Genomic DNA, 17952 nt, shown 5'->3' on the forward strand with positions numbered 1-17952 from the left:
ACTAAGAACATCATCATTTAGTACAATGAGGGTACTCATCATTTGTGTCAAATAAACCTAGTTTGAATAAATTGCTTACAATAAAAGAGAAGTTTTGGATTTTTGTCCTCTAGAGCCATATGTTCGAAGCACTGTGTGTCGGTTCCAACAAGGGTTGTCTAATAGACGTATACTTTTGCTTCTTATATGCGTAACTTCTTGTGTCGGAGGTATATCTTTATCTTCCACATTGTTAAAACAAAACATTGGTACACTTGAGGAGTTGCATTTCTCTTCTTCGAGAAAGAAAGGATTCCATTTTTCTATTTCATCTTCCTCGACATTGCCAGGGAGGGTATTCCACTCATCCTCAGCCGGCATAACTTCACTTCCAACAGGGAGGGCATCGTCTTCCTCTACCTGTGCGAACTCTATTGCGACAGGGAGGGTATCATTCACTTTCTCTGCCTGTGCGTATCCCATTGCCACGGGGAGGGCATCACAATCTTCCTCTATCCGTGCACTTTCTAAATTGAGGGAATCCAAATCGTCCTCTTCACAGTAGTATAGTAGTAGTCTTCGGTAGTATAGTGGTCAGTATCCCCGCCTGTCACGCGGGAGACCCGGGTTCGATACCCGGCGCCTCCACCATATGTCGCGACCTAGCTGGGGGTTGTTTGCTAGGGTCGCTATACCAGGTTCTCTCTCTCAATCAAAACAACCATTGAATAAAATATTCATTTATTTAATATAAAGTTCACAGTATAATACAATTTTGGGGAATGCCAAGACTTAACAGTTTACTTAACTAAGTACTTACAGGAACATCTTCAGTCTGCGCTGTCTTCTACTAACGGACTGATAACGCGAATTACTGACTGTATAATACGACTCACATCGATGGACTAACTAACTACCCCTGTCCTCAGCACACCATTTTATATTTTTCCGCTCGTCCCAATTATCGGCGGGTACGTGCTCAAAAATCTCCTTTGTATATTTCCAGCACCGATACTTATAGTACGAGCTAGCCCTGAAACATCACGCTTACATCGACCTGATTTTAATTGTTTAATTAACAATGTTTATTATAAGAAGATATTCAGGTCGACGTATACGCGAACGATTCCCTTGAATCTACATCAAATTAGTTTACCAGAATTATATTTTACATGATTTTTCCCAATTTGATGTAAACCCAAGTTGGCCTATATTTAAGTCTTGACAATACCCCGCAATGACCTTGAAATATTTTTTTTTTAATTTTTTTTAGAAGATAGCACTATGCGCTAAAAGTTGTTCAAATAATAGTAGATCATCCATGATTTTTTTCAAGATTTTCTTATACTCCCCTCATGGCCCGCAATGACCTTAAAATATGTTCAGTTTTAAATTTATAGAAAAATTCCTGAATCTCGAAGAAAAGTTTCTCTTCGCTACTTTCCTCAACTACCCATAACACACCACGGGGAGGTGGCTGCATTTCGTGTTCCCACCACCCTTCTCCGCCCGCCAACCGCCCGATAGTTTAATCATAATATTGTTAATTTTAGAGTTATCTATTAAATAATGCATACCTCATTATTCTGCCTTATAGTCTCGCTTGGTTTCAAAAACTGGCATTATATTGCGATCTCGAAGTCGTGATCTTATAAAACCATCACGAGCACTAGCATCACAAACGCTTAAAGAAGCTTAAAGAAGATATCGACTCAATCGACTTAAACGTATAGTGCGCCATAAATTAATAATGGAGCATCTTTTATTTTATTATATATATTTACAACCCGAGATCTTGTTCCTATCATGGTTCAGCTTAATATCGAGGATTGCAGTAAAAACATCGTGATTGCCTCTGCTTACTTTCCGGGTGACGGGGAGGCACCGCCTGCGGATGTACGGGAGCTCGTGCGATTCTGCAGCCAACGGCGACTACCTCTGCTAATGGGATGCGACTCCAATACACACAATGAGGTATGGGGAAGCACTAACACTAACACTAGAGGTGAGTGTTTACTTGAATTCCTCTTAGCATGCAATCTTGAAGTTCTCAATGTAGGGAACAGCCCCACGCTTGTGACAAAAACGCGGGCAGAAGTGTTAGATTTAACAATCGGGAGTGCTGGTGTAATCAGTTACGTGAAACAATGGAGGGTCTCAACGGAACCCTCCCTATCAGATCACAGAATCATCGAGTTCAAATTAGGAGGAATCACACCCCAAACAGAAACTCGAAGGAATCCAAGAAAAACAGACTGGGACATGTATAACACCAATCTCGTAGACAACCTAAACCGTATAGATGCAAGTAGGGCCAGAAACCATCTGCATCTAGAATTGTACGCAAGGGAAGTCAGCGGTGCAATATTGGATGCATATGAATCTAGTTGCCCCGCAAGTAAAGGCATACAAAAAAGTAACAAGAAGCCCTGGTGGAACAAGAAGTTGGCCAAATTTAGATCGGAGGTCCGACGACTCTTTAATAGAACTAAATCCAGTGGCGAATGGCAGCTCTACAGCGAGAAATTAACTGAGTATAAGAAGGAGATAAGAAGGGCAAAGCGGTCTGACTTTAGATCCTTTTGCGAAAACATCACTTCTACTCCTGATGCAGCTAGATTACACAAAGCTATGGCCAAGAGTGGATCTATCCCCATCATGGCACTTAAGAAATCTGACGGAAGCTACACGGAGGGAGAGGAAGAGAGAGAGCAAATCTCCTACTTTATACACACTTTCCAGGTAGCATACCTATTGATACTTATGTAGCTCCCACTGAACCTCACAATCCTTGCAGGGAAGATTGGGAAGTGGCAAGCTAGTAATAACAGAACAAAAGCTGAAATGGGCGATCGACACCTTTCAGCCCTATAAAGCAGCAGGAGTGGATGGGATCTTTCCTGCCCTTCTAAAGGAGGGTCAGCAAATAGCTACTCACCATCTACTAAGCATTACAAGAAGCAGTCTAGCGATGGGATATATACCAACCACATGGAGAAGAGCAAAAGTAATCTTCATACCCAAAATAGGCAAAACTGACTGGACAAATCCCAAGTCATTTAGGCCTATTTGTCTCACATCGTTCATACTAAAAACGCTGGAGAAAGTAGTTGACAACCATATTGGAGAAAATCATCTAAAGGTTAAACCACTGCATGATAGTCAGCATGCATATAGAACGGGCAGATCCACAGAAACTGCTCTGTACCAATTAACGGAGCTAATACAGACAAGTCTGGATAGCAAAGAAACAGCAATTTGTGCCTTCTTGGATATTGCGGGGGCGTTTGACAATATACCACATAAGGTGGTCAGGCGATCTCTAGAAACAAGAGGGGTGAACAGAACTATTATTCGCTGGTTTTGGGAAATGCTGTCAACACGAACAGCAGAGGCTCAGATGGGCACCAAAACTGTAGCTGTTAAAACAACGCAAGGAACTCCACAAGGTGGAGTAACCTCCCCTTTGCTGTGGAGCTTGGTGGTGGATGAACTACTAGATGAATTAACTCTAGCGGGAATACACTGCATTGGGTATGCAGATGACATAGTCATGATCGCTCGGGGGAAACATGAAGGCACCTTGTGTGATATTATCCAAAGAGGACTCCGTATCACTGAGAGATGGTGTAGGACTGTCGGGCTGAGTATCAACTCAGACAAAACCGCGATAGTGCCATTCACCAGAAGGCGAAGTCTGAAAAACTTGAAAAGAATCCAACTAGATGGAAAGGAAATACTGCCAACACAGGAAGTTAAATACCTGGGAATAACCCTGGACAGTAAACTCCTGTGGAACAGGCATATTAAGAACACTACCAGCAAAGCCATAAAGGCTCTCATGATATGCAGAAGACTGGCCGGAAATAGATGGGGCTGCTCCCCTAACATTTTGCGCTGGATGTATACCATGATAGTAAGACCCATGATTACTTATGGAGCAGTTGCCTGGTACACAAAACTAGAGCAACGGACGGCAAGGCTAAACCTATGCAAAGTCCAGAGACTAGCATGTGTTTGCATCACAGGAGCCATGAGAACCTGTCCAACAGCAGCAATGGAGGTCATTCTAGATCTAACACCACTGCACATTGTCATTGGTAGATATGCCAATGCGACAATGATTAGAATGGTCACTAACGGAATTAGTACTGGGAGAATTGTCAGATCAGGGGCTTGGAACACCCTCAAAAGGAAATACCACTTCTGCAACTCCCAATGGACGATATGCCAAGAAGTACAACTTTGACAAACATGTCAATGTAGTATTGAGCAATAAGAAGGATTGGAAGAGCGAAACGCTTGCCCAGCAGTTAAAAGACCATACCATAACTTGGTATACTGATGCTTCCAAAACCAATACGGGAACAGGGATCGGAGTGTTTGCGCCGAGAGCTAATTACTCCGAACCAATGGGCACTTACCCTAGTATCCTACAGGCAGAAATCTACGCTATCGAGAGATGCGTACAACTTATCTTAGATAGGAACTATCGGAAACAAGAAATAGCCATCTTATCTGATAGTCAAGCAGCGTTAAAGGCGATCAACTCAGTATCAATCGATTTGAAATTGGTCAAAGAATGCATAGAGAAGCTGAATAAATTAGGCAAAGAAAACAAAGTCCTCCTACACTGGGTGCCTGCTCACCAAGGGATAGAAGGCAATGAAAAAGCAAATAATCTAGCTAGGAAAGGAGCGAACACTCCACTAACTGGACCAGAACCGTTCTGCTTTCCAAGTGGTAACCAACTCAAGGCGGAACTCAAGAACTTGGAAGATTCCATCCGCAACCTGGAATGGAAATCTTGCAATGGTCTAGGACACTCGAAGAAGTTTCTGAGGGCTTATGATCAAGAAAAATCACAGATCTTCCTGGGTCTGAGTAAGAACAATCTTCGGATTGTCACGGGGTTTTAACAGGACACTGTCTCCTCAATGAACACCTCAGTAGATTGAAACTAAGAAGAAACGGCGAATGCAGATTCTGTGGGGAAGATGGTGAAACACCAGTACACCTCATCACTGAGTGCGCCGAGACGACAACCATTCGTGCCATGAATTTTGGTACGACTGATATTGGAGATGGAGAACTACCCTCTATAAAACCGTCCCAGATACTGGCTTTTGTCAAAGCCCTGGGACTGTATTATGAGTTATGATTCAAAAAAGGGGGACACAATGGATCTGTAAGGTCGAAGTGATTAACCCCCCTCCCACTCATTCTAAAAAAAAATCTTTTATTTTGGGCTTGGTTTTAATGTTAAACCACATAGGAGCATATACTTTATTAATGAACGTAGCAATTTCTACCAGGTTTTCTGATGGGGCAGGGGTACTTACATAGAGTCTCAAAATTCTATTCGCGGTGGTAAGCCATCTTGCATGTGATAATTAACCAGGGTTCTTAAAGGCAAGACTGACAGGAGATTCACCTGTACTCACAGCGGTGGTTACGTCAAAGATATATTTTTGGCCTGTACTCAGTTGTTCTCTATCTACTTCAGAAAGTTCACATTTAATGGGTTTATAATTTATGGCAGGTAACTGGTCACAGCTTGTTAAATTTTTTCCGATAGCTCCCGAGAACCCTCTAGGACCAGACATAGTTCCATCTAACTTTTCAATCAAATGCCTTAAAGGAAGTTCGTTTGAGTGTAACTGACAGACAATCCAATGCAAATGTCTTCCGAATTGTTTTTCTAAAGAACAGATGACACCACCAATGTTGCCTGTGTTCACAACTGTTCCATCGCAACCTATTGCTAGAATATTGGATGTGTCAATATTCGCTTCAGTTAAAAAGTTAAATATTGCTTATGTTTTCAGCTGACCCAGTTATTGGAGAAACGTGCCCTAGGTAACCTGATCCCAGTTCGGAAATAATTGAAATGTGTTCTTCTGTTATTATTTTTCGTTTGATATTACCACCGTCTGGTCGAACCATTCGATCTGGTCGAAACAAATCGATGTTCAGGTCCTATATATCTTCGATGTATTTTCGTTTTTTCAGCGGCGGGGAATGAAAACATTTTTTACTAATTTTGAAAAAAATTACAGGATATCTACTATAGGAAAGGCAACTTTTGGTCGATAGTGCCAATTAGTTTTGTTAAAAAAAATATTCACCCCACCCTAATGCACACCCAGCACAGACAACAAGCGACCAAGAATTAAAAATTCGATCCGATGACTTCAACGTTTGGGCAGGTATTATTGATGGCCAAATGTTGTTTATATTAATCAGTAGTAACATCAATCATAATCTAAATGGCCAGACGTACGCATTATTTAGAAGGAGCTTATTCCAAATCTGGTAATTTTATTCCCCGATCCTTTTTTTAGTAACAATTATGTACAAATATCTCCTTTATATCTGTAGAAATATTTTTTAAGGTAAAATATGAGGAAACTAAAAATAATAGTTAACATGTTCAAATATTTTGTTTAAGTTCTGTTAATTAACTGAATTTTAAAGACTCGCACTGTATACCAATATTGCAAGACTATAAAGAAATATATCGTTAAAATTTTTATGCACAGCGAAGTGGGCACGTACCAGCTATAAAATTCGATAATAAATATTTTTTATTGAATTTTATTTCATCTCCTGTATATATTAATTTTAAAGTATAGCAAAATTTTGAGTATGCTTCATTTGTCCATTGTTTTAATCTCATATTAGCCACTTGAAACTATTGTTTAGCATATCAGCTTATCTTTTGATTATTAATTTGGTAAATCAATTTGCTAATTTTAAATATTTAGTTAAAGTACACTTTGCATGTTTAGTCGTCTATTAAAAAATGAAAAAATCTAAGAAAAACGATGATACCAAGACAAAGAATGGCGGCTTTTATGATCCCATGGCCGTAACTTGGACAGAAAAATATAATAATCAATTAAGTAAAGTATGGAGTTATGTGCCGGAACAGTTGGGGAAAATTATAGTAACTTTTGCAGTTTTTTTCTTGGGCGTTTCTATTAACGGTAAGATATTATATTTATGATTAAATCCATACCCAACCCCCCCCCATAATGATTAGTGCCAAAATGTATTCTGGTTCAGTATATTTTATTTTACATTAAATAAAATTTTGATTTTTTTTTTCAAAAAACCGTTACTGTACCATAGTTTATGTATTTTTAGTCAGTTCCAAAAATAGATGGAACCATGATATTTAAACTAGATATTTTATAAACAATTTCTACATTTTTCGTAGGGGGACGCACAAAAATAAGTTTTTCTACAAACGTCAGTAAAAATGTAATTTTTAACGCATGCTGTCAGTGCCTAAAATGTGAAATTATGTCACTGATGGTAAAAGTCATTTACTTAAAAGTAAGTCACGTGATTTACTTTTAACACTGAAGCGATAATTGAAAAAAAAATAAGAAAAATCAAGTCAACGTAAAATAATTATTTACTCAAATTAAATTTACAATTAGTGAAATTACAATTGGAATAAGTTATTCCATGGCCAATTTCATTTATAGCTGTAGTACAAGTAGAAGTTATCTCTGATGTGAATCTTGTACCAAGATTAGAAGCAATGGTAGTATCCGCTGAGGTTCTGGATAAAATTTGACCTGCAGTATTCGTTTTATTTTGTAAAGAGTCTTCTATATAACCCTCCGCTACGGTACTCGACTTCCATCCACCGTGTCGCTTAATTGTATTAAGATTAGCCCCAGAATATGTCAGCAAACTAGCCGAGGATCTTCGGAAGTAATGTCCAGAATAAAGATGAGAATCGGGCAAATTTAGAGATTTAGCAATATTGGCAGGCATCTTACCAAATGTGTTGATTCCAACTGGAGTCGTGGCACATTTATTCTTAATATATTTTTTAAATATTCTTGAATGGTTGATGGTCGCTGGACGGAAAGCTATGTACTTTTTGTAATAATTCAAATATAATGTACCAGTAATAACAAATGTTCGTTCCACCTTAGTTTTTGTATCATGAATATACACGATTAATGTAGTTTCTACATCCTCAATATTATTTAATGTCAAGCTGCATAGTTCTTTACGACGGCACGCTCCAAATATGCCGAAAATTACGGAAACTTTTTTCATCCGACGCCCCTGCAAGAAATTTGTCGATCTGTTCTCTGGTCAATATTTTCGACTTCTTTGAACGATATCCCTCACCTTTTCGCTTCAAAAAAGCAATAAGCCTGTAATATTTGCTTATGTCCTGATTGTTTATCTTTATCATTGCCTTGATTATGGAATAATTTGACCAAAGCGTTGACGATTTCCATATTTTGGACTTTTCTTCGAAGTATGCCAAAAGTACTTTTTCACTGAACTTGTCAGTGCCACTAACATTTTTTAAGGTCACACAATCTCAAAAATCGATTATATGAAAACTCGTACTGATCCTTGGACTTGCTGGGTAATAAATCAAAAGTAATTCTATTAGCCGCTTCTCCAATTTCTGCTGGGAAACACTCAGTTTCTTGATCACTTTCCATCATTTTACAAGATTTGAGGCACAAATTTGACATTAGTTGACAACAAATGATCGAATGTTTGGAATCTTTCAATTACCCTAGCAACCATAAACTTCAGAATTAATTTGATTTTAGAATGACATATTATGAATTATTACGAAGTTCGAAGGGACGGGACACTCCGCCGTCGGCGTCGTGTCTCAAGCTTCCCTTCTCACAAAATAAAATACCACTTTTAGCACTTATATCATAAATAACTATTTTAGGCAATCATCATAACGTCAACGATTTAATAGCGGCACTTTAGATATATAAAAAACTCGATGTAAAAACTACGTGCTCCCGAAATAGTTTTATCGTTTTTAACTATTATTTCTTTATTATTTTTTTTGCTTTTGAAGATGGTCGAGATCTATAGACTGAAACGTTAAGTATTTTTTGTTGACTAGTAAAATTTGTAAGTCATAAACCACTGAGAGAGAGAAAAAAACTCATACCCAGGAGCATTATAAAAAATATACAGTTATTTTTTAAATTTTCTTTCCAATTTTTTCTAGACATGGTGTACATTCTTGTCTTTAGACGTTATGTTGATCAATTATTTCTAAAGAGGATAATAAAAGTCGGGTGTAGCAAAAATTCACTCCAGACTGTAACCATGTAGATATGAATTAGTTCTATTAATATTTTAATTCATTTATTTATTCAGCTGATACTATACGTTTTATTTATACTAGCGTCACATCATGTTTTTCTAACATGACACCCAATTGAAGATACTCGACATTCTTAATATTTATCAAAATGACAAAAATCTCAATTGTATGACATATATGTGGAAACAGGTGGCTATTAACTTTATATAAAAAACTTTGAATTGCATACAATACCGAAGCAGAAATATTCTGGCTATGGTATTAAATGTAGGAATGTAACTAACCACACTCAAATGTGGGAACGTCACTAAACCTTTCGCTCCTGAGGTATAAAATTAACAGTATTTTAATGAAGTTCTGGGAAACAATTATTTAATATATTTTTTCGTTGTATATTCGTTGAAAATTTTTTAATAATACAATAATAATAAGAAAATTTATTGTAATTTGTGTACATAGATTAGATACAAACAACAGAATTATAAAACACAATAAACAAAAATATAAAGAAAAGAAAAATATACAAATTACAAAAAGACTGGAAATACAGCATAACTGATCAAGTTCCAGCCTTATTTAATGCATTAACATGTAAATAGCAATAATATAAAAAACAAATACAGGGTTTGTCAACAAATTAAAAAAGGAAAATAATAACACTAAAAGGAAAGAAATGTTGCTTAAGTATAATAATTTAACATTGGTGATCTAGAAGGTGTCGCCTTAAATGCGATTTAAAACTATGAACTGGCAGGTCTCTAAAACATTTATCGATACTATTATACAGTTTATAGATATTGTACGTAAAGGATCTTTGGAATAATGCCGTTTTATGATAAGGTGGGGAGATGAGCCCTTTATGTCGCATCTATTCGAAACTGAACGTTTTCGTATAAATAAGGTGGATACTTGTAATTAATTATAGAATGATATAAAGTTAGCGCGTGATATTTTCGTCTAGTTTCCATATTCAACCAGCGAGCCTCATGAAGTTTGTATGATATGCGATCGAATTTACGAATTCCGTATATAAATCGTAGACATTGCTTCTGCACACGCTGAATCTTAGCAGCATCAGCAGCATCCAGACAAGTCCCGTAAAGAACATCGCAGTAGTTTAAATAACTGAGGACTAACGCATCGGTGAGTTGCCTCTTAACTGACTTATCCAGTATATGACGATGAGGATAAAGCATTTTCAAATTCAAGTAAGCCTTCGGAAGAACCTTTGTCACGTACTTCTTAAATCTCAACTCGACATCAAACTCCACTCCCAAATTTCTAGCAGTGCGTACAGATGTAATTTCGACGCCATTAATTTTAATTTTCAATGAACTCTCAACTGCCTCGCGGTTGGTCCCAAAAACCATGACGTAAGATTTACTGGTATTTATAACTAAATCATGTTTATAGAATATCTCAACCAAACTGGAAATTTCTTCATTAATTATTTCATTAGCCCTGTCAACAAAAACTGAGAAGCTGAGCTGAGTATCATCCGCATATAAATATAATGCACAACGCCCCAATCGTGATACTATTTTCGCAGTGTAAATGCTAAACAATAGGTGCTCGGTGACGTAGAGGTACAGGCTCTCGTCTACCAAGCTGAAGGTAGTGGGTTCGATTCCCACACCCGGCATTTCATCAGCCGACTATTTTTATTAAAATAAAAATAGTTTGGTTACCTAGGTCGACTCAGCCTTAAATGAGTACTTGGGATTCACAATCCTGAGGTAATAATAGGCGGTTGAAGCCTAGTGCTAGCCACATTACCTTCCGAACGGCTCTAGTATGGCAAGCTGTACCTTGCTACTCGCAAGGCGTTAAACGCTATATACGGGAGCTATTATTATTATAAATGCTAAACAATAACGGACCCAGTATAGCTCCCTGTGGCACCCCTCTCATAATGCTACCCCTTGGCGACACGACCGTTCCTATCTGAACAAACTGAGATCTATCCGATAAATAGCTCTCAATCATTCCGACCGATTCTTCCGAAAATCCCATATATGTTATGGCCAATTTTGTTATGGCCAAAAGCAATTCATGGGAAATGGTATCGAATGCCTTAGAATAATCAAGCAGTACCATAACCGTTGTGCCCACGGTGTTGTAATGTCTTGCCCACGTCACTCATTCTCAGAATGTCATCAACCACATCCAACAACGCAGTCGTGCAGCTGTACCCTCTACGAAACCCCGATTGTCTCTTAGGAACAAGATCATTGATATCAAGATGAGATTTTATTTGGTCGCTCATAATTTTTTCTAAGCACTTAGACAAAACAGGAAGTACACTTATTGGACGCAAGTCGTTGTAACTATCAATGATTGACTTCTTAGGCAAAGGAATTACTTTACTTATTTTCCAGTGACTGGGAAAACACTACGTAATAAACAGTCATTCATTATATTAGCTAAATATGGCAACACAAAAGGACAGCACAATAAAAGCATATTAATAGATATATCATCGACTCCACGAGCATCGGATTTAATATTCAATAAGTGATTATATATTATATCTTCATTTACCAAACGAAATTGAAAAAGTTCACGAAAAGTTTTAGCTTTGTTTTCTCTATAAAATCTCACATTCCCAAATCAGAATCCCTCTTAATACCATTCTGTTCCAAAAAGAAATTATTTATTAAATGAGGCTTATCAAATTGTGTCGGAAGAATATAATTTTCCTTTTTAGAATATATGTCTAACTCCCGAAACTTTTTCCACAAGACTTTTGAAGATTTATTATCACCTAACACCATATGTTCTATATAAGCTTTTTTTTAATTTCTAAGAGCAATATTTGTTTGGTTTCTGATAGATTTCTTATGGTATACCCAACTTTGTGCATTTTTATCCCTTTTGTGTTTTTTGAAAGCCTTGTCATGCAAACAAATCATGGTTTTTGTGGTATCAGTCAACCAAGGAGGTTTTTTTTTCATACAAGTAACGGTTTTATAAGGACAAACAGTGTCAAATAATACAACCAACAATTCATTGAAAAATGATATTTTTTCGTCAATATCGGTAATAAAAAATACAGAATCAAATGGTGTCAACAGAAGCAATTCATGTAACCAAGCCACATCTAGCCGTTTAAGGTCTCTAAAAGCAAACGATTTATAATTCTCGGAATGCTGCTTCCTGAATGCTTGCTACCTACAATATACCAGACAGTGGTCGCTGATATCTGGGTACTTAGTACCAAAATCATAAGGCTCCAGAGAGTCAGCAACTATTATAGCATCAAGCAAGGTTGCCGAGGAAGCGTCAACGCATGTAGGGGTGTTTATAATTTGTTTTAATCCAAAAGATTCCAAGACATCTAAAAATTGCTCAGTAAACTTGTAATTCAAATTTAACAGATCTATGTTTATGTCGCCACCACAAATTAACGTATCGCACTCAGATATAAAGTTAGACACGCTTTCTTCAAATAAATCAAAAAATGATTCAAAATTTTCTTTTAATTTGCGCGGAGGTCAGTAGAGAACCCCATACACAGCTACAAGATTTAGAAATACGCAATTTCAACCATAGTTGCTATAGGTCTTCGGCACAAGAAGTACCCAAATATGTGTACTGAAATTTAGTTCTTACATAAATGGCTACACCTCCACCACGTCTATATCTGTTCATTCTTACAATACTATAGTTGGAAATATGTACAAAACTACTAAGTATCCAATCTAGTTTCAACGACACCAAGTATATCATAATTTTCGATGGGTAAAATATTTCTAAATTCCTAAAAATTGTGTGTTAAAGATCGAATATTAAAAAAAGCAACAGATAAATCATTCAAATTCAGCATTCAACAAACAAACAAAAAGAGAGAAAAGAAAAGAAGAAAAGAAACTGGGATATAAAAATACTATTATAGTCAATAACTTTCAAATAAATGCAAAATATTATCAGGATTAATGTCAAATGATGACAGTTTTCAAGGTCAGTCGCAATTATACCCTACGGGAGTGTACATCAAATTTCACGATTGTTAAGTAAGTTATATATTTAGGAAAAATTAACAACTTATTTTATGTCGTGTGGAACTTAATATTGCAATTTCTATTTCCTTTAAAACAAAGGTAAACATTACATTTTACGCATCTAACTCTGGAACGACTGTCACCATTTACTAGCCTATAACGTAAAGGATGTTTGAGATCATCATTAGTTGGCCAGTGTTGATGACCATCGTATCTCTCATCAACACATGGCATAGCTGAGGGGGTCCTCTTCTTCATAGCTTGTTTTAATCACTTAGGTCATCCTTGTCTGTATCGACATCGTTAATTGGACACTTCTCTGGCCTAGAAGAAATAAGATATTCTCCTAAACTTAGTCTGCACTCAAGCAGGCCCATCGGTTTCTTTTTTTATCGTTGAAATCTTCTTTGTACTCTATGCAGGAGTTAACTATTACCATGTCAAAAAATTGCCGAATAATTTTTAAAGTCCATTTTTTTGTTTCAAAAAAGAGCGATAGTATTCAATCATCTGATTATAAACATCAACGCTACTCATTTTTTTGTTATACATCCTTACAACCTTCGGGCAAGTCTGACTGGGAGAGTTTGGTTGCAATTTGGGGGGTGCCAAAAGCCTTAAATAGAGTTGTGGATTTGGCCTGCTTTGATTGCAATTGTGATTTAACTCTTTCCAAATATTTCTTGTAGATTTGGCTTACCCGCCTGTGCCGTACCTGTGCTTGGGTTAAGCATGTGGCGGTCATTATCTCCTTGATGGATACCGTTTTCAGTGTTCTAGCCTCGATTGCTACCAGAATTTATAGGTATTCAAGTTCGGTCTTGGGGTTCAATTTTTGTGCTTCGCTCTCGCATTCCGTAGGGTGGCCTCTTCTTTCGTGTTTCCTAACTTTCTTGAAAGTATCGTACGTCTTTCCGCAGTATTTGAACTTGCTTCTGTCGCCGCATAGCCGTGCTTGCACGTGTGATCTTAATTGAACAGCGGAGGGAAATATAGCTCAGCAGAATTCGCAAGCGTGATTATGTGATTTTTGTTGTTGTTGTGACTTTATTTCTAAATTACAATATAAAATTGTGATAGAATAGTCAAAACAAATACAATAATAAACCTTTTACCATTATACCTTTTACCTTTACATACATATTATTATGCATCTATGTGAAAACGAAAAAATACTGATACAAACAATATCTTTCATTTTTCTTCGTTTGATTTTAACAATTTATTATACATTTTCCATAAAAAAATCATTTATGTTGTAATATACTTTTTCTAATAAAAAAATTTTCAACTTATTTCTAAAAACATTTATATTCTTACTTATTTTAAATTCAGTTGGTAAGCAATTAAACATTCTTAATCCTAAACACTGCGGTGAATTTAACATTACATTAGTACGACATGGTATTTGATAAAATTTATGATTAGTTCTTGTATTGAAATTATGGACTTCAGAAATTAGTTTATATTTATGCTGGTGTTTATAAACAATTATACACAGCTCTTGAATAAAGATACTCGTCAAAGTTAGTAACTTATATTCTCTAAATAAATCTCGACAAGTTTGCCTTGGAGAAACACGAGCAATACACCTAAGTTTTTTTTTTGGACAGTGAAAACCTCCTTAATCCTAGTGGATGTTCCCCACAGTATTATGCCATAGCGTAATCTTGATTCGACGTATGCGTAATATATATTTGTTAATTGTTGTTTAGATATAATATCTCTGAGATTTCTAAAAAGGTATAATGTAGAATTTAATTTTGGTAATAAGCTTTCACAATGAAGATTCCATGTAAGACATTCGTCTAGAATTAAACCAAGAAATTTTACACTACTACAATCCTGCTGTAAGACAGCGTTATTAAGTGATATTAAATTTTTTTCAGTTTTTTTGACGATTATGAAATCTCAGGTATGTTGTTTTTTCAGTGTTAAAAAATAATGAGTTATCACTAAACCACGAATGCAAATTTTGCAAAAAATCCATACATTTTTTTTCCAAAACGCTATCCTCAGAATCGGATAGTATAACTGATCAGGATAGTATCACTGATATCATCCGCATAAACAGTTATATGTGCCAATGGCGAAAATAAATCCATTTCGGCAACATAAATCAAAAACATCACAGGCCCTAAGACTGAACCTTTTGGAACACCCATATTTACATATTCAGTATTAGAGTTGTACTGCTTAGAATTACCATTTTGAAAGTGCGATAACTGGACGTACTGACGTCTATTTATCAGAGAAGTCTTGAGCCAATTTAACGCACAGCCACGCACTCCAGAATTCTCAAGCCTATGTATCAATTTTTATGATCGATACAGTCAAATGCCCTACTTAGATCGCAAAATATTCCAATAGGACATTCGCCTGCTTCCACAAATTTCACAATTTTCTCGTAAAAACATGTTAATGCTGTTATGGTAGATTTATTTCTAACAAATCCATGCTGACTTTCAGGAATTACGTTAAACTTGGTCAAAAATGGCTGTAGCCTATCTAAAAAACTGTATTCAAAAATCTTGGATATACTAGAGGAAATCGTCACAGGTCTATAGTTATCAACAGATAATGGGTCACCTTTTTTAAAAACTGGTAATACTTTACCAGTCTTTAGTACTTCAGGAAATATTCCAGAGTTGAAAGACATATTTATGAGAAAAGTCAATGGTACTGAGATTATTTCTGATACCTTACGTAAAATAAAAGGTGGTATTTCATCAGGCCCTGCCGATTTTTTATTTTTTAATTTTGTATTTATTAAGTTAAATAATTCGGCTCCAGAAAAAGGGAATAAATATAAGCTATTATTAATTATTTTATTATTGGAATGATTATATGATTGTACTTTTGATATTTTATTTCTTATTCGATACGGAGCTTCTTTAAAATTTGTATTGAAATAATTTACTATGAGTTCAGGGTCTTGTATGATATTATTATCGATAGATAATTCTATGTTGGACTTTTGTTTTTCAATTTTGTTACTGAGTTCTTTAACTATACTCCATGCACTTCTTCCGGGATTATCAGATTCTGATATTTTTTTCTCATAATATATTTTTTTTGTCCAGTTTACTAAATTTCTATGTTTTGTTTTATATTCTTTATATATTTTTATAAAATTGTTATATCTTTTAGATAAAAAATAAAAGTTTTTCAACTTTTCACTGGAGTCTCTAATTTGTTGTGTTATCCAAGATTTGTTGGAATGAATTAATTTAGTCTTCTTAACAGGAAAACATATATTACAATGATACAAAAATATATTTAAAAATAAGATCATACCTTTCTCTATATTATTCATATTATATAAATTTTCCCACGATTCATTCTCTAAAGCAGTTTTAAAACTATTAATACTACAGTTATCGAATTTTCGTTTAAAAATGTATGAAGTCTTGTTGCAATTCGTGATATTGCCAAAATGTTGAAAAATATCTCTGTGGTCTCTGTAGGAAACATCCACCACAATCGGGAAATTCTCAGTCTCAAAATTTATAAAAATTTGATCTAGCGTTGATACAGATGTACCTTGCACCCTTGTAGGCCAGTGTATCAAGTGGTAAAAACCAAACGACTCCAATACTAAAAGTAGACGTTGAAAATCATTGTTATTTTTTAAATACGAATTTATATTAAAGTCACCTGTAACTATTAGATAATCGCTTGGTTTATATAAGAAATTTAAAACTATATACTACTAAATATATTTTCTATAAATATATTCACATCTCCTAGTGGCGACCGATAGCAATTTACTAATTTATATGATTTTCCATTTAGAATAAATGAAATTGCACATACCTCGAAATTTTTTTCACTACAAAAATTATCCACGTTAATGACCTTATAATCCATACCAAGTCTAGTCCAAATTCCAACTCCACCACGTTGATACACACTTCGGCAAAACTTGGCACTTAATTTATAATCCGGTATACATATGCTGTCTATATTTTCGTATTTACACCATGTTTCTGTTAAACATATAAACATCAAATTTTTGTAATTTTCAATATCCATAATCAAATTGTCAATTTTGGTCACGTTTAATCCCTGTATGTTGAGAAGCAGCAGATTTGAATCTATGATGGTCTTATGTCCTTCTTTAGATATAAAAAACGGCTAATACAAGCATTTTCTGGCCACTTGGTTGCATCCATTGCATCCTTGAGATGGTCTTGATAAATGTTCACCTTGAAAGATGAATACACTTCGGGGTGTTTTGACGAAAGCTCTTCACATGTAACTTCCGGAAACGATGGTTTTAAAAATTTGGTAAGTTGATCAGCTTTGGTATTTGGAGCAAGACGATAAACATGTAGCGACGCTATTTTTGGAACTCCTTTAATATAGTTTTTATTGGATTTCATAGATTGTTTTCCTATAACAACATGTGGTTTCCTTCGATTCTGACTCTGCGTATTTTTACTATTATTTCCTGTATTATTTATATTTATATAATCATTACACTTATTCTGTGTTTGTTTTGGTTTGGTTTCTGTGTTTTGAATCTATGCGATTAATTGGCAAAGGGTTTGCTGCAGAAATACTAGTAGCGGCAACAGCGGCATAGGATGTCGACGGTACCGCAGGCAGCGAAGGTTTCGGCGAGCTGTAGGTATGTATATCAGTTTTTTCGTTGGGTTTTTGCTGAAATTTTGTCGCCGTTCCTTGTACGAACAACAATTTTTCTTCATATTCAATTATTTTAGATTTTTACAGCTGGCTGGAATATTCATTTATGAGTTTCGTTAAGAGTTGCTTTTCTCTGTTTAAACATTGCCACCTCTTTCTCTAAAATTATTATTTTCGCATCTCTAGATTGCGTTGCACCAAAAT

General features: G+C 35.7%; 1 protein-coding gene across 1 annotated transcript in view; it reads left to right on the forward strand.

The window, feature by feature from the left end:
• Positions 1-6636: 6636 nt before the first annotated feature.
• LOC115875973 (delta(7)-sterol 5(6)-desaturase erg31-like) overlaps positions 6637-17952 on the forward strand; it is a 33337-nt gene continuing 22021 nt past the window's right edge. The window contains exon 1 of the mRNA XM_030891594.1: positions 6637-6968. Coding sequence (XP_030747454.1) covers positions 6785-6968 — 184 coding nt within the window. The 5' untranslated portion in view covers positions 6637-6784. The remainder of the gene's footprint in view (positions 6969-17952) is intronic.

The sequence above is a fragment of the Sitophilus oryzae genome, unplaced genomic scaffold, assembly GCF_002938485.1.
Source record: "Sitophilus oryzae breed Bouriz unplaced genomic scaffold, Soryzae_2.0 scaffold_1058_pilon_pilon, whole genome shotgun sequence".
NCBI lineage: Eukaryota > Metazoa > Arthropoda > Insecta > Coleoptera > Curculionidae > Sitophilus > Sitophilus oryzae.